This window comes from Ptychodera flava, chromosome 5, assembly GCF_041260155.1.
Source record: "Ptychodera flava strain L36383 chromosome 5, AS_Pfla_20210202, whole genome shotgun sequence".
In the NCBI taxonomy this organism is placed as follows: Eukaryota; Metazoa; Hemichordata; class Enteropneusta; family Ptychoderidae; genus Ptychodera; species Ptychodera flava.
In genome coordinates, this window is record NC_091932.1 from 36,404,345 (window position 1) to 36,422,909 (window position 18,565).

The 18,565-nt window shown below is 37.3% G+C and overlaps 1 protein-coding gene across 1 annotated transcript; it reads right to left on the reverse strand.

Moving 5' to 3' along the window:
- Positions 1 to 2,152: 2,152 nt before the first annotated feature.
- On the reverse strand, positions 2,153 to 17,073 carry LOC139133805 (protein DEK-like). Its single transcript, XM_070700572.1, has 11 exons — positions 16,906 to 17,073; positions 15,674 to 15,806; positions 14,782 to 14,937; positions 12,961 to 13,037; positions 12,294 to 12,388; positions 11,231 to 11,370; positions 10,185 to 10,345; positions 8,923 to 9,079; positions 8,696 to 8,760; positions 7,673 to 7,825; positions 2,153 to 2,408 (listed from the first exon to the last, which is right to left on the reverse strand). The coding sequence occupies exons 1-11, from the start codon at positions 16,945 to 16,947 to the stop codon at positions 2,397 to 2,399; spliced, it is 1,191 nt and encodes a 396-aa protein (XP_070556673.1). The 5' UTR covers positions 16,948 to 17,073; the 3' UTR covers positions 2,153 to 2,396.
- Between the last annotated feature and the right edge of the window lie 1,492 nt (positions 17,074 to 18,565).

An 18,565-nucleotide genomic window follows, 5' to 3' on the forward strand; every position in this document is an offset into this window, starting at 1 on the left:
ATTATATCTCGCCTTCTGATCTCGTACATTGCGAGACTTGTTGAGCAAATCTCCGCAATGAATCATGCGCTGGAGAACAAGTATTATTATTGCACGTACCATCATCTCAGTCCCTGCATGTATAGGGACTGCGTTTACATGTAACAGCATTTGTTCTTCGTGGTATCAGGTTAAAATCATGTCTGTAGTGTTGGTAAAATATTCCAAAACTTACCTTACGTCGCGTGGAGGATGGGGATGGGCAATTTGATTTTTTTTTTGGGGGGGGGGATTTTGCTGGATTTTGGCAGATGCAGAGTGAGAATTACCCTTTCGTCCACTCGACTTGGAATTAGTTTTTCTGGTAACCTTCTCCACTCTCTCTATCAGAAGAATCTTTGTGTATGTGCACTTCACTTCTAAAATGTTTGAAATGTTTTTTCTTCACATGGCATGGTACATCTAAGGCTAATTGGGACAGAAATGTTAAGCTGCACAAATTTGACATCTTGAAGGCATTCACTTCACTGCTGCAAGAGTGGGAGGAAGGAGAGCAGGAGATACATGTACTGACGGAGGATACAGGTTTTTGCAAAGAAGTGTGGACTCAGTAGCCGGGAAAGATGCTATAACTGTAAGGCGATTGAGTTTGTTCATGTTGGTTACTTTATACGTCGATGTACACATTGAAGTTATGACTGCAATAAAAGAAACTAGTAGTAAAGACACTACAGATGAACAGACTACTTGACGTTGCATAGACTGCTGTGGGGATTCAAGAATGGGTATTCCCCCCCCCCCCCCCCCCCCCCCCAGTGGGACAAAAATGTTTTCTAAAATATTACATTGAATGTGGAGTCATCCATTGGCCATTTTGGAGTGTTTTAAACATTCAGTATTCATAATCAAAATAAAATCTGATACAAAATGATTCCAAGCATTAGCTCGTCAACAGAGACTATTGAACATCTCAATTGGAAAAGAATTCTATGAGAAGACGCATTTTGAATTTGTAGTTTTTCAGGCTCTTTTGCTAATTATGCTTAACTTCAAATGCAGATAATGTAGATGTATATGCTACAAAAGTTTTTGGAAGTTTTTAAAATGCAAAAGTTTATGAAACATGGGCTCAAGTCAGGGAAAAAACAGCAATCAATTTAGATGCAGTTGGTATTAACAGGTGTTAAATCACTGAATAAACTTATTACTCTTGTGCCTTGTCTAACCCTTGTTTAACTGCATTGCTGATGCACCTTAAGATCTAAGAAATTGAAACAGAGGGTTATGGAAATACTCAACATTCAAAATTTTGTTGACATTTTGCCACTCATGTCTAAAGAGTGGATACTGATGTTCAGTATATGCTATGTGGTCAAGCTGAATAATGAGTATTCCAGCATTCTTTAATGGGTGACGAGAGAGAAGCAGAACAAAATAAATAAGTCTAGTAAAAAACACCTACAGAAACAGTTTTTGTGAAGATCTGGAATCCTAAATTTGAAAAATGTACATATATTGAAAATAAGTGTGGTCACACATTGGCAATCATTTTCAATCAATACAACAGATATGCACGATAGCCATGCATAGTTATACACGTGTGCAGTTTGCTTGCATATTTAATATTTAAGAACGTATACAATTAGATACTAATAAAATGTACTGGTAAACATGTCAGGCACTTTTGATATGACACACATTCTGGAAAGGAAAAATGTATTTCAATTGCATGGTTGTGAAACCTATACCAACAAAAAGATTTTACAATTCTTTTCTGATCGACCACTTGTGGGGGGCTCATTTAAAGCTCTTGGAGAAAGAAAAACTTTCTGTGTCTTAGTTTTTCAAAAATTAATTTTCCAAAATTTAAATTTTAAATATCGCTAAATGTTTAGCAATTTGTTTCACTAGTTCCAAACTTTGCACTGTGACCCTGATTTTTTTTATTGATTTGGTAAGACAATGGTTGAAAGTTTCATTAGGAAAGTTTGAGAAAAACTTAAGTTTTTCACTTTCGAGACACAGACTACCTTAAGACAGCTGATCATTACATTTCAAGTATTTTTTGACAGACGGATTTCAAATTTTCTGCTTCTTCTGAAAAGCAGCTCCAGACAAAGACAACAAATCTAGCTACACCTCCAGAGAGGCTACAAAATGGAACACATACTGCTTTTATAGTAAAAAAAATTTATTTGTCTGATATAATGGACATCAAAATTACAGTCTTGTACTAAAACTTGAATCTCATATCGATGATAAAAAATCACAAATACTACGGCTACATCAAAAGAATAATTTGACGTGAGATAGAATCAACAACACTTGTCATGATTTTGAGATTAAAATACTCATAAAAAGACACTAGGAGAACTGTACATATAAAAAGATGGTAGTTTGGTTGAATCTTCAGCCAGCTATGAGATTATCTGAAAAAACAAAGAACAGAATATATTGAGATCAAGTTCATTTTGATTGACTTCATGTGATAGACACACATGCACATTGTATTTGATCAGTTTGTCTTGTTCATGAAGCTGCTGCGTACATAATTCTTTGTTGCAAGGATATATTCTTTTTTCATTTGGAAAAATAGCATTTTTAGTCAATTCATAAACACCAGAGATGATTAGTAAAACCGCAGCAAACTGTAAAACAATGACTGAAGTTACAGTTCTGAGTGACATAGTCGTCACACAAGTAATTTGTGCATAATTTGCACTGTTTTGTCTACTTTGCAGCAGTTATTTCAATGGTTACCGATTTTGACTGTAGCAGAAATACATTGATTTCAGCAATCTTTGCCAAGTTAAAGTTTTTTAGTTTCCTAAAGATTAACCCTTTTCCTGCCGAGCGCCCTTGTCCGTTATCCTGCCAAGTCAGTAGAAAACCGCCCCATAATATGTGCCTGCAAAAGATTGGCTCTCCTGCATGTTATCCTGCCAGGCATTTTGGCAGAAATCGCCCATTTTTTAGCCGTACTTATACGTGTTAGACTTCGATAATTTCTACATGCCCGTAGACAGGGGAAGGAGCTCAAGGGTTACTGCAGAAAAAAATTGAGGTCACCGGCTTTGTTTGCCCCTGGGAGTGCGTCATTTTATTGCCGTTTCATGTTTATTTTTTCGGAAATAAACTCCTTCAGTATTACGCACGTCCGCTAGGCACAAACATCACCTCACTCGTCTGTTAGTCAGAGACCCTGAGGGTCGTGCTAGGGGTGCAGCAGCACCGTCAAACCTGTCCTGTTTCCCCAGGGTAGGGTCAATTGAATACGTACCTTCAACGACTTGGCAGTGTAGCACAAAAACTACGTTTTTGCCGTTGTATTAACGACATGGCTGAGCCATTGAAGCACAGCTCACGTAGTTTAGCCAGCTCAGTTGGGAGTTGGCTTACGAGTGTTACCGTTCATTACTGACTTAATCGAGTGGTCCTCAGTCAGGTACGGGTTTGTACCGACATGGCTTGGGCTGCAGCTAACCAGTGATAACCAGTCACTACACCAAGTCTTCAGTTCACTTTTGCGATGCACGGGTGCAACGCAATATGCTTCCATTGTTCTAGCCATCGACGTGTCCACATGCTGGCAGCCATATTGTACTGCTAGCTGGTTTGCATAACAAAAGCAGTCCCTGCTAAATGCAGGCGGTATCCCCTAGCAGTAGCATTGACCTTATGTCCCCTTTGAATTCTCTGTACGCAAACAGCGTACGTAGTTACCAATGCGTCGGCAAGAGGATACGTTTGCCTGCAAACCAGAGCCAATACTTCGGACGATGGAATAAATAAAAAATCCAAAGCTACGTCCATTGAATGGCACGGCCAAGGCAGTGAAGGACGTTGCCTGGCTTGAACTTGCAGAGCTGAAGCCCAGCTTAGTACGTCGGACACCAGTTTGTAATGGTATTTCGAGTCGTTCATATCCGTTCCATCGGAGGAACAAGTCGAGCCGTCCCGTCAAAAATACGTTCTCATTTTCAGTCACGCACAACTGAATAAGTGACTTTCGTCTCGCACCATCGGCATATCTGCCAAGTCGTTTGCAAGAGGTAGCCTTCTAGATTAGCATGCCGAGTTGGTCAAGTTCGGCAGCAATCTCTATAGTGCCAGGCAGCCAAGTACGTCCAACTCCGCCAGAAAACGTCACCATGCTATCCTGCCAAGTCCGCTAAAAAGCGGTAAAAAAAAACCCAGCCCCCCTCGGGTGTGGGGGACTGGCGGACAGGTTTCTGCACCTTTCCCTGTCTATCGACTCCCTGCGAACCCATTTCGAGGGGAAAAGGCGTTCCTTGTCAGAAAACCTGTCCTCGGATGACCCCTAAACGCACAGGGGATAGCAAAACGTAGTGCCGTCGACTTGGCAGGAAAGGGGGTACCCAAAAAGGGTCCGATTTCCACCGGGTTGGTAGAATAACGGTCACCAGTGCTTAGATTCTGGCTACACGAATTTCAAGCGGATTTTCACCGACTTGGCAGGAAAAGGGTAACAACTGTGCAGGGTTTACATCACTTTTAACTTTTGAGAGTCCCTGGACTCCTGGTGTTAGAAAATGGGAGTCCTACATCAAAATATGGGGGTCCCAATTTATTTCACAAAAATGTTTTATAGTTTATCAATGCCATGGTCTTCACTGTGTTCAATTAGTATTAATTTGCATACACAGAGACAACAAGGTTCCATATTGTACATGGAGGGGTAAACTATTGTGCAACACATGCACACAACTATAGGGCATATTCAACTGACTCTGTATAGTTTGAACCGCCTGTATAACTATAATGAAGAGTTGAAGACAAAAACACATTTCACTAACCTTTTTATCGATTAATTTTGGTGTTTGACCCAACTTACATTAGTTTAATTCACGTACGCGTGTGTAACTATCTGTGGCTTATCGAGTCACGGACTCGTACTACCATACATACTAGTCAATCCGTTCGCCAAGTTTGATCACATTTTTTGACAAGCACGCCACAAAATCCGCCACAAAATGGAAAGAAACCACTAAGTATCGAGAAAAAGTTTCATGTCCGGTTTATTTCAGTTAAAAAAATGCGTAACACGTAGGAAATGTCTCGCAATGTCAACAGTTCAGAACAACTACATTTCATTTACAAACCGGGTCGACTGTTATGGCCGTCTCGCTTCAGGACGGCCGGAGGTCAAATATCAACAGTTTAAGGGGCTTTTTGGCAGTCAAACGCTTGAAAATTCACAAAATACACTTCAATTTAACCGAATCCTTACAAATTTCTCAATCTTGCATGTTTTGGACTTCGAAAACCTTAACCTCGGGTTCCATGTCGAGAGTTAGGCATCACACAGTGCCGCCATCTTGGCCGCCGATACGTTCGAAGTTCACTATCGCGATCGATTTGGTCACCAAATCGCGTCATTTTTTCCATAAAATATTCTCAAAAAAACTGTAAAATCTATCATTTCTATCACCCAGAGGGCAGTAGCTTGGCATAATATAGTTGTCTTCCGTGTCTACGGCATGGTAAAGCTTTCAAAACGTACGTACGTGTTTCGTTCAATGCACTGTGGCCGTATCCGCGTACGGGTGAAACTGCAGACCTGATTAAATATTCATGAAAACCGCTGACCTCTTTTGAAGAAAGTTCGCATAAATTACTGGAATTTTCGATTGTTAGGCTGCATGATGTCATTATTTTAGTCCTTATATGGTACTAAACTGGGTTCAAAGGGTCAGGAATACCCTCCTTCTGGCTGAGTTCGGCAATGCATAGCTAAGTTAGGCATAAGCATAGAACGCAATCACTGTCGGTTATATACCGACGTGGCGCTGAGAGCGAGAATGCCGTGTCGGTTTATAAACCGACGCGGCACTTTAAGGGTTAAAGTACGGGGTCGGTAAGGTTTACTGGGATGTGTTTTACGTGTTCAGCAGCTTCGCAAGGTGTACACCAGCAACAGATATTGCTGCGTCCCAAGGGACGCGTGGTTTAGTTTTTGAGGGGTCCTGCGTCCGGTTTATGCGTAAAGGACGCATAAATGCGCGTCATGTAAAACCCTGAACTGTGCAACCCTGTGCTATGTTCAATGTTTGTCATGGGCCTCTGAGTGTTGTGAAACCAAAACACTGCATTTCTATAGTTGTCATAAAAAGGCAGAATACTTTGTAGTGTTTTCCCTCCAGGACACTCAGATTTGCACAAATCCCTTATATAATCATAATTCTCCTTCAACAAGGTCATCGTTGATGTCACAGTCCCACTTGTTAATGGGTACTTTGATTACAGGTCCTCAGAGAGGATAGAGTCCTCTTCATTAGGTCTGTGATAAAAATACTTTTGAATAAATTCGCTGATACATGTCTGAGTTGTAGTTCAGGACATGAAAAAATCGTAATAAAATGGCCACATGGCGGCCATATTGATCGTATCACAAAACAAATCGATGTGCATATGTATGACATGGTCAATGTCCTTGTACAAGTTTGAATAAAATCCGTTGAGATATGCCTGAGTTATGGCTCTGTACATGAAAAAAATCGTAACAAAATGGCCGCACGGCGGCCATATTAGATCGTATCACATGAAAAATTGACGTGCATATCTATGACATTGGTCAATGTCCTTGTGCCAACTTTGAATAAAATCAGTTAAAGCATGCCTGAGTAATGGCTTTGTACATGAAAAAAATCGTAATAAATGGCCGCCTGGTGGCCATATTGAATTGTATCACAAAATAAATCGACGTGAATATGTGTGACATAGGTCAATGTCCTTGTACAAAGTTTGAATAAAATCGGTTGAGATATGCCTGAATTATGGCTCTGTACATGAAAAAATCGTAACAAAATGGCCGCCTGGCGGCCATATTGGATCGTATCTCTAAACAAATTGATGTGCATATCTATGACATTGGTCAATGTCCTTGTACCGAGCTTTGAATAAAATCGGTTGCAACATGTCTGAGTTATGGCTCTGTACATGAAAAAATCATAATAAAATGGCCGCCTGGCGGCCATATTGGATGTATCAAAAACAAATTGACGTGCATCTGTATGACATATGAAGTAATCCTTGTACCAAGTTTGAATGAAATCGCTCCAGGCATCTCTGAGATATCTGCGTGAACGGACGGACGGACGCACACACGCACGCACGCACGCACGCACGCACGGACGCACGCACGGACATGACCAAACCTATAAGTCCCCCCGGACGGTGTCCGTGGGGACTAATAACCACAAATGCTGCCACATGACACGTCTGCCCCTCTTCTATAATGAGGTTTGAGATTATGATTTACACAGAGTATTTACAGAGGTGTTCTACTTCAAGAATACTGTCCATGATGTAACATCATACAGTTGATGTAATTCACTATCTGTAGCCATAGTAAAGTGATATAAGCTTTCTTTCTGTACAAGGTTGTGATACAGCTGAAAGACTCATCTAGAGTTTGCCTCCAGATTGCAAAAACAGTGTTAAATGATTTGTGTAGGCTGCTAATTTATTCAACATTTACTAGATGGAAAAAGAAACACAAGTGTCTTTGATTTTTGACTCAATTAGAATCAAATTCCCCTAAATTTTCAAGCAGGGGTGACATACCCCCTTGTAAGAGAAAACTGGAGAAAACACTGTACTTGTGGTAAAACATTGATATTCATTCCTCTTAAAAAGTTAATCAAAATATGAAAAGTCTGAAAATTCATACCTGTCTAACTGTGGATTTGATGAAATCTTTTCTTTCACTCAGATCAAAGTCTGGATACTTTGCATACACTTGCTTACACACTGTTTTCATGGTGATTTCTTCTAAGTTAGCACCATCTAAGATTTTCTTGATAACATCTCGTATTTCTGCGTCCTGGATAGAGAGGAATGATAATGGCTTAATTCAAAGTCTGTCTGATACATTTACCGTGATCATAAAATTAATTAAATCTATCACACAAAAATACTTTATCAAGTTGCTTGATAGCTAAATATGACTCAACTGTCACATTTCAGCAAAATTGGTGCGCAAGATAATCTAATCCTTTATCACCAGAAAATGCCGCATGGAAAAGATAACTTGGAAAGCAATTGGATGAGAATTTTCTGACAAGACTTTTTGAAGGGTGAGGAAAAATCTATAAATAAATCACATTTTAAACAATCTGAGGTCATCCCCAAAACTTATGAAATCTGAAAATTACAAATTTCATCATTTTGGAACAAACCTACGTAAGGTTACCATCCTACCTAGGCATACATCCTGTGACTTGACATCAGGTTTTTAGCTAAAAAGATTTGTATGGGTTGCAAGACACTCTATATCTGAGATGCTGTGATTTATTTAAATAGTTAACATATTAAAATTTATGAAACCATTTTGTACATAGAGGTGATTTTGTATATTGAGCCAAAACTGAATCAACTGGAACAAAAGACTTTTTTGACTGTCAGAGAGTAATGTTTCAAATTTCACTTGCAGGTCTTACAATGAAACCTATTGACAGTATTATGATGATCGTTTTCATACACTGATATGCATGTATCATGATCTGCCAAGAATACTTGTACATGTAATTGTTAACCTCACAGCCTATAATAACTAAATTTATTGTCCATCCTTGTAGACAACCACTGAAACCACTAGCACTGACATGTGCTAGGTGGCAGGGTTCAAGACAAAGTACTATCAAGAAAGATTACACCACATTTTGGAGAAATGCAGTTCAAAATTTACACTCACTGTTGGCGGCGATTTCACCCTCTTCACAAGCGGCTCATCATCGGAACTGTCTGAACTTACTGAAACTGGAACAATTAAAGTTACAAGTTAATCATAATATTACAGAGTTTGCTTTATCTTCACCTAGATATGGCATGTTGTGTGAGAAAGATTGATCTTTGAATGGGACTGTTTTTAAAACTTGGATATTTTAAGATTTGAGTGCAGACAGTAAACACAAGCCAAACCTTTTCTTTTCTTGTCCTTTTTCGGCGTTTCCTTTTTCTGTTTCTTTTCTTTCTTCGTAGTACTGGCTTTTTCTTTCTTTTTTGGTGTTTTCTGCGGCGTTTTCTTGGGTGATTTCTTTGGTGATTTGTCTGTCTTCTGTTTCTTTTTTGGCATTTCCTGAAAAATCAAAATAAAATGTCAGTTACAAATGTAATTTTCTGACAAAGTAGGGTGTTGAAATGTGGGTTGTAATGTCACTACTAAATGCTTGTTTGCAGTGGTTGTCCCTGACGAACTATCAGAAGCAAAAAGTCACATTTCCAACCAGCATTGCATTCCGTGCATGCTGTATTCACCCCCCCCCCCTACAGAGTTTTAGCATTGCAGCTCATTGAGGTGTACTACAATTCCATTGTCCCTGATGTCCGTAAAATTTTCCAACAAACCCTTCAAGTTGACAAGCTTTGACTAATTTTGTTGGTCTTCTGACTTTGTTGTTTATCATTTTGATTTATTCAAAATATCTGTGTCACTTTCATAAAGGTATGCTACAGTTCCATCATCTCTGTCGCACTTAAAATTTTCCAACTACCTATTTCAAGTTGACAAGCTCTGGCCACAGTTTGTCAGGTCAGAGGGCTATCATCCTGCATAAGAATGTGAAAGGGAGAGTGCATGACTGTATTATTACATGTGAAAGCAGAGGTGTATCATAGAATGAATAGGTGTTCCCCAGAAGGGGATTTTTATGGATGGGCCACCATTCTGTTTTTGGAGCAGACTATTTATGTGTTGATAACTGTACAAAAGAATACACTTTCACAAGAAAATAATATATGCAAATTATACATTGTTGTGTAAATTGTCACCTTTCTGCTTTTCCAAGCTGTTGAGAACACTGATGAATATGTGAAAAAAGAAATATCACCAACAACAATGAACACAAATTGCCCAAGTTTTGTTTTCATCCATATAAAAAAGGCAATGCAATTTATATAATGTAAAACATTCTGAACTTAGGATGCTGTTATTTCTTTAGAATTATTTTTACTCACAGTACGGAGGAAAATAATGTTCCCTTAACTTGACACAAAGAAATCTGAATCGCGTGATTGTTTGTCACACTCACTAGATTGTCTGCCGACTCTGCGTTTATCATTTTTTTAATTCAAAATTCCAACTTTTGGAAAACAGGTCACATCATTAAGTACATCACACGACTTGTTTCTGTTATCACATTTGATGATTTTTTTTTTCAATATACAACAACCAACAACTTTACCTCCTCCTCTTCATCATCTTCATCTTCATTATCACTGTCATCGTCGCTACTCAATATCTCTTCTTTTTTTTTGCTTTTGCTTTTCTTTTCTTTTTTTTCTGTTTTCTTCTTTTTGTCTTTCTTGGCTTTGGATGCTCTCTTTCTCTTTTCTCCCCTTTTTTCTGAAGATGTATTGAGAGTGGAGATGAGAAATTAGATGTTGCTGACACTAGTGTACATCACAACAAGCAATTTCAGACTGAACACTTACATATATATGCTCAGATAGTATTCTGAAAAAACCTGACCTACTTTTATGGGGTCATTACTTTACTATGTTGCTTGAAATAATTATACGAGCTGCAGGCAAAGCACAGAGAATCAGAGATATGTACCTTTCATGTCAAATAAGCCCACACAAAAGTATTTTGACACTAGGCAGAGAAGTTCTGGCGAGTACAAGTGTATTATCGAACAGATGCAAAAATTACGCACCAACAGTGGTCTTGAGTGCCTTTCGTTTTTGTTCTTAGAATATCAAATATTGACAATGAAGTGTGCAGCGTTCTCTTCCCAAACTTCCTGTGTTAATAAGAAAGTTTCAAAGGGTTGTATTCTTAGATTCAGTGGATGAAGAAGCACTCACTTTAGTTCTTGGCGCATTCGGGGTTTAGAGAAATTGCCCACAATAAAAATATATAAATAGATAAATAACATAAGATATCATCAATTAAGGAGATACTAGTTTCATAGAGGGAACAAGACCTTCATCACATCGCGAAAAATTGTATCACGATAATACTAGAATGCAAGAAACACACTGACCTGTTAAAGCAGGCTACAAGAACCCAAACATTTGTTATGGATTTCATCAAATTTGTGCAGCCACTCTAGATATTTTCTCTGTAATTTCAGTCGTTTGGTGTGACTCACACATTCATAAACAAACACAAAGTCAACTACGTAAGGCAGACAAAGGCATGGAATTATCCTACTTTCTCATTCTGTAAACTGAACAGCACTGAAAACAAAACATCAAATTATGCATGAAAACAAATTTTACCCACTTTTAGGTTTAGGCAGAGCCTTTCCTGACGGTTTAGGTTCGAGAAGGAAATCAAGTATTCTATGAATCAGTTCTTCTTTGCCACCACCTTTTTCCAGATCAAGCCACTCACAGAACTCCTTCAAGCCAGATACAGTGAACCTTGAAGTATAAGAAGAAGAGCAATAGCAACAAAGAATTACATGATACACAAAAGTCTTTGTCGGCAAAATACTTGGCATATGTGAAAAAAAAACATCACACGGTCTTGGAAAAAATATTATTCAGTATTTTGCTAAGGTTGGTGAACATTGGTAAATGATCTGAGAGCACCAGTAACATTTCTGCTGTCTCCTTAATCTGATTGCATTGATATAACAAGAGAAACCCTGGCAGCATTGACCTGTTTACATACCACCCTTAACGGTGAAAACAAATTTTGATGATTCTCAAATCAGTTTATCCGTAACGAAGATTCAATAATAACATTTTCACCTGTGTAAGCATGACAACATGATGTTTGCATAGGCTGGCATTTGTTGAAAAACACAGAGAATGAAATACTTCATTGCTGAGAATTAAGCTTACCCTTTCACCACCATGGTTTGGCTCAAACATATTGTTATCAATGGTGATTGTGGACCTGTACACAGGGAATTGGGGGTGAACAGCTTAAAGGTAGAATGTGGCTCAGGAACAGAGAATTCAAACTCTCAAACTTTTACAATATTCTTTTGGGCTACCAATTGTGGGGACTAATTCTGAAGCTTATGGATCAGATACAGTCTTCACTGGCTCAGTTTTGTGATAATCGGGAATTTAATTTTCTCCCACAGAGATAAAACAGAGTTGGCAACTATTTTGACTTTCACCAGTACCTGTAAATACTGGGTAATTTGTTTCTAAAGTTCCAAAATTTGCACGGTGACCCCAAATTTTTATTCTTAATTTTGAAAGAAAATGACTCAAAGATTGCTGGAAGCTAGTTTTAGCAAAAGTCTTTCATTTTTCGACGTGCAAACTACCTTATAATATGACAGTACAGATGGTAAAGTGACCTAGGAATTGTTGGAAAATTAACTTACTTGATCAGAATATTTTCCTTCTTTTCATAATCTGATGCATCTCTTGAAAAAGGAAAACCAGAAAATTTGCGAATGTTTCTCTTTATTTCGAAGGCCTGAGAGAGGATAAAAAATTTAATCAGCTGTAAAAAGTCAATGTCGTCTTATCATATTGGTAGCCTGTTATGGATATGAGATTTGACTTACATTTTATCTTTAACAGAAAATAATTTATAGTTCCAACATTTTACCGTCATAATTTAGCCCGTTTCATGTTGTACAGTAATTTGTGAAGTGGGCTCTTTACATGAAGAAAGCACCATAAGAGGGTAGCAGTGACTTGTTCTTCATTTTCAAAATCAGTAATCACAGCTGCAGTGAATATGATACATGCACATATCATGATAAACTTGAAATGCAGGCACGCATTCAAGGACATGTATAACATGCTCACTATATTAAATTGTTTGCTTTTCTTAGGTACTGTGCCTGATTCACAACTGTTCATATTGTGGAAATGATTTTGGAAAAAAGATCTATTCTCATGTCTGCTTTCTGATAAACTTTCAGAAACAGAACAACTTGATAACAAAGTTGCAGAAATGAAACTTTAGTAGTCTTGGCCAGAATAAACACTCTATTATGTGAGCTTTACACATGAGACAACACAAAAAAGAACATTTCTTACCGAGCCAGGTCGGCTAAACAAAAGTCGATGAAGAGGTTTCAAGGCATCTGAGTTGGCTTTCTTCAATTGTAGTTCAACTGAAAGTAAAGACTATGATGTGTAAGGCAATATGACATGAAATGTGACTTCATCAGTTGTCACTGGAGGGTATTGGGTTTAAAGGGACAGTACACTAACTTTTGATGTTTTTACTGTTTTTGTTTTGTATGTCAATTGTGAGTTCTTGTTCTACTCTAAAAAGCATGTCGACAAACCAAATATATAGATTGTCAACACGGCGCCTATACATGTAGAATGCACTCTTATTTACACTTTAACCCTACTCCAGACTAGAATTCATTTATCCACAATAACCATGCAGTGTGCACATGTACAGGCCCAGTACACAAGCTGAGTACTGTAGCTATCTATCAACATGCTCTCAGGAAATGAAAAAAAAAAAACTAGTTGACATTACAGTAAAAAACGAACACAGCAAAAAGATCATCAAAAGTTACAGTAACTGGCTCTTTTATCTTCCTTATGATAGTGACCCTTGTCTTAGGATGCTGTCTATGACACAGTGCCTGGTGTTTATTATTTGACATCTAATGTGAAGTTCTATGATGGCAAAAAGTTGACCTCTGGTTCAAAGGAATAGCATATGAATAAGAAATGCTCTGTATGATAAAGTGAATTGTATTCAAGCTATGCATGGTTCCACTATTCTGCCTGGGAGCTCCTTGACATCAAAATGTGCTGCGACTGCCACAAGGCGATACCATTGAGAGTTGCATGAGAGACCAGATTTACACAGAAATACTGAGCAATCAGGTTATCCAAACCACCGTCCAAACCTTTTAAATTTTACATGCACTTACATCTTATACATTCTAAATAAGTCCTTTTCAGCCAATTTGACTCACTCAAGAAAATTGTGCATACTGAATGAACTGGCATAAGGCTTACCCAAGAAAATTTCAAGAAACACCTGATTTTACTCAAACAATTTCAGAAATCTTAGAAGATAAACGACAAAATGCTCAATATTTTAAGATAAATCTTCATACAAACTGGGAGTTAAACAGCAAGGTGGATTGTATGCCATAGCATAATATGTTTGATGATAGTTGAAAGTGTTTCTAATCATTCAATACAGACTACATCTCCATTTACAGTATAAGTCATGTTCAATACTGTATTTCTTAGTGTCAGCATCAATGCTTAGGCAAATGCCTCTCCTAAACTTTCCATGAAAGTTTCAAATAGACATAACATTTGGGAAGGTATCAACTCAGATTTTTCACACTATTTTTGGAGAATGTGAAACAGGAAACTTCTATATACATGTATCATCGAGTGTGAGTCTCGATCCTTCTATATTACTTGTTGCACTGGTTAGTGGCCCATTTTGGCTTCACGAGAGATTTTGTAAAGGATCATTCTATATTCAGTATAAGCAGAGTGAGTGATTTGCTCCTATAAAGATCAGATATATATGGCATTCTTGTTTCTAATACATATATCACATTTATACACAAGGATTGGCATTTCAATGACTTTCATTTTCCATATTTTGCTGCGAGAAAAATGAAGAAAGAAATGAAAGTTGCGAAAAGAAAATTGGTAGTGCGTTGGTGTTGATGGGTGCAGACCAAAATTCATTTGCATAACAATAGCCAGATCACTACAGTCTCTTTACATCTTGCCAGGGTTTGAGAAGGGAAGCCACTCACTCAACTTTCTGAAGAAAATTACATGCTCCAGAGCCTTGTAGCAACTGCTGAGAAACATGGTATCTTTATAGACGGTATACATAGAAAGTTAACACAGTCACCTTACCTCTCTCAATCTCGCCAAGTTTTGTGCCTCGTCCTTCTTTGATTTCAAATTTTTCTTTGTTCGATGAAGATTTAGTGTCCTGGAAAGATAATCTCTCCACTTTTTTCCTGTCCCTTGTTCCTTTGATGACTTCCACTGGTTTGTCAAGTAGTCCAACTGTAAAATTGAAAAATTAACAAGTTATTGTTTTCAGTGTTTCCCTGTGGCTCAAAAATCTCCTTGCAAGTTTGGCTAGGAAACTTCAAATTTAAGAACAAAACCAAGCATCCCATTTGCAGAGCAAATGATTTGCTTAATTTATGTAAATTTGTACAAATTAATGAGCTACAATCTCCGATCTTCAAAACTCTCATTATATCAAATACAAATTCTGGAAGGCAAACAATATTGACAATATTGATTCACTGTTCTCTCACAATCTTATAAACGAGTGGACAGGCAGGATATGATAGAAAATCATTGCCAAAAAGCAAAGTACAGTAAGACCAAAGTAATTAAATTCTTTGTTTTGCGTCCCCACCCGCTTAGGATTTTAAGGTTTTCATGAAAAACACACACAGTGTATTTGAATAGGAAATTTTAGGACATGACCGCTAAGCTTTTCTGAACTAAAATTTTGTTACCATTTTTTATTTGCTGCAATCAAATTACATTGTGTTAATTTTCTTGTGTGCTTTTCAGCCACTTAGATGCATACCTTTTGCTATTTAGAGTGGACACAAAACAAAGAATTTAATTACTTTGGCCTAACTGCAACAATGATTTCCCAGCTACATGTGTTACGTATGTGTTGATAAATAGAATGCTTCTGAAGTATGACTGCTACATAACACATCCAGAAATATGTATTTCCTGATAATAAAGACCGACACTTGTTTAAATATTTTCCCACCTTGAGGTCCTTCATCATCTATTTCGTCTTCATCTTCTGATTCTGGTTCTGCATCTTTCTTCACTGGAGATTTACTTATCTTTTTAGGACTTGCCTTTTTACTTTCATCCCCCTCATCTTTTTGTTCTTCAGTCTGAGAAATGATATCACAATTATCTTTCAAATAGATCAAATCAAACAGATTCATAGAAAATAAAATTATTTTCCACATTTTCTGGGAAAATTTCATGTGTGCTCAAACACCTGGCATTTCTCTGCTTCATATAGAAAACAACACACAAACACAAATATATATATATATATTATATATATATATATATATATATATATATATATATATATATATATATAGTTTGTTTTCCATATGAAACAGAAATGCCAGGTGTTTGAGCACGCACACACACACACACACACATATATATATTATATATATATATATATATATATTATGTGGTGTGTGTGTGTGTGTGTGTGTGTGTGTGTGTGTGTGTGTGGTCCAATGATATCTTAATCCATAAAATATAATGAAGTGTACTAGATATTATGTTTGTGCATTTAAACTTTGGTATTGAGAAATTTTGCAAAATATTCTTTAGAAGCAACAGGTTGACTTATGTACACAGATCATGATGAGATGGTGTCATATACCTCCAGGATTACTAGTACATACTGGTTTAAGACGACCATAGTTTTAGCTGAAGAAACAGATACGTCGTGCAATAACAGTGGACAAACCCGGAAGCATGTAACGTACACTATAAAGTCAACAAAGTGTGTCTTATTCTATTGGCAAACTAATTTTTCGTGAATTGATTGCGTTGTGTTGGATTCACTCACAGGGTCTATGGTTAGCCGTCAGCTGCATTGTCTCGTGTAACGTAAGTTTTGTTGAATTTTGCATAGCTAATCGAATCTGTAATGTCATGAACATGAAAGTACGAACCACTGCAAATATCGTAGACACTGGGTACTTATGCAAGCGTGAAAAATGTACCCTAAAGTACATAAAAATGTAACATGTCGGCGGCTGATGCATGGCTTCAGGCACAAAGAATACAATGTATAGTAAATAATACAGATTCATTGAAAACGATGAAACCATCGTAAAATATGAATGAAGTGGTGTTATTTTTTGAACAGAGGCAGCTAGAATTACGTGTCACGAAATCAGCATAGCATTCTCCCGCCATATAATTTTGGCCATACTGGATACAAAACGTTGTATAGGGTACCTGATTTTCTTCTTTGACGTCGTTCTTGTCAGTGTCAGCCATCGTTGTAGTTTACGCGTGGTTTTGGTCTACGCTGCACGACAATGGCGGACCCAAACGATGGCGGGAACGCTACAAATTTTCGACCAATCAAGGACATTGAAAGAAAGTCAAATATCATGCCTTGCAATGATGGAACGAACTACACGATTGGAAAGTCATTCATATGTGTAGCGCCACATACGGCTGGCGATGGCGAGGTCGATGCAGGCGCTGGGCATATGTATGTCATCACAGGTCAGCGGAGCGTAAAGGGCGAGTACGAGTTTAGGTCAGCTGGCTCACGCCGGAGAACACTGCATCGTAAATGGGGCCGTATTTACAGTACCGTTCTGTGATATTCCAAGTTTGATTCTGATAGCACCATTTCGAGGTAAATGAAATATGTTATGAGTCGATTTTCCCCATTTTATGATCATATGTTACATAATTAGGCAGAGAGGGCCAAAGTGCACCAGTTTGGCAATACGCCGTAACTGGTGAACTTATTGATATATAACTTGTTTGATATATAATTTGTTGATATATATGCAGATACAAGGTTTTATTCTAATGTCACAGGTGCAGTGGCTAGCATCTGCAAAGTATCATAAAAATCATACTGACTCCACTAGACCAAATAATTGGGGCATTTCACTCAAATGATACTACTCTGCAGGCAGATGAACTCTCAAGATACAAAAAGTGTTGAATAATTTCATGACATACTGTATTCATATATATTTTAAAAGTATGAACATATAAGTTGTAGATCTCAACATGGGTAACAATGTGAATACAATATTTTGAACCTATATGAAATCTTATAATTCTTATAAGAATCTTATAAGATTCTAAAAAGTATTTTGTATGCAATTAGCAAAGAGTATAAGAATGTTATGAGTTTCTTATAAGTATTTGTAGTGAAACCAATTTTGACTTATAAGATAAAAAGAAACAAAGACAAGTTTCTTACTCATTTTTCCAAATTTCTTACTCATATTTTCTATAACTTATTTTTTTATAAGAATGGTTCGATCTACTCCTGTATGAAAAGGACATGCTTTATTCTATGGACTTAAGAATCTTATAAGATTCTTACTCTTACATAATGGGTTTGACCCATTATGTATGAAATTTTGCTCACAAATATTTAATTTTGCACAGTAATGAGAAATAACAATGTCATTTACAAACATTCCTATATGTCATGAAGTTAATTGTTGACAATCAAAATTGCCAAATTAATTCACCTGGCACAGTACCTGTGAACATACATACACACGTACAGGTAAATTAAAGAGGGGATTTTTCCTGATATCTGGAAACGTGCAAACATTATCCCTATTTTCAAATTAGGAAGTCGTTCAAAAGTTGAACATTACCGGCCGATTTCCATTTTACCAAGTCTGTCTAAAATCTTTGAAAAGATAGTTCACAGACAACTCTCACATCATGTTTCCAATTCCATATCTACTAATCAGCATGGCTTTGTTTCAGGTAGATCTTGTATCACTAATTTATCTATTCTTATGAAAGATCTCCTCTTAGCAGTTAACAGCAAATCACAATGTGATATCATTTATACCGATTTTGCTAAAGCATTCGATAGTATAAATCATAAACTTTTACTTCATAAGTT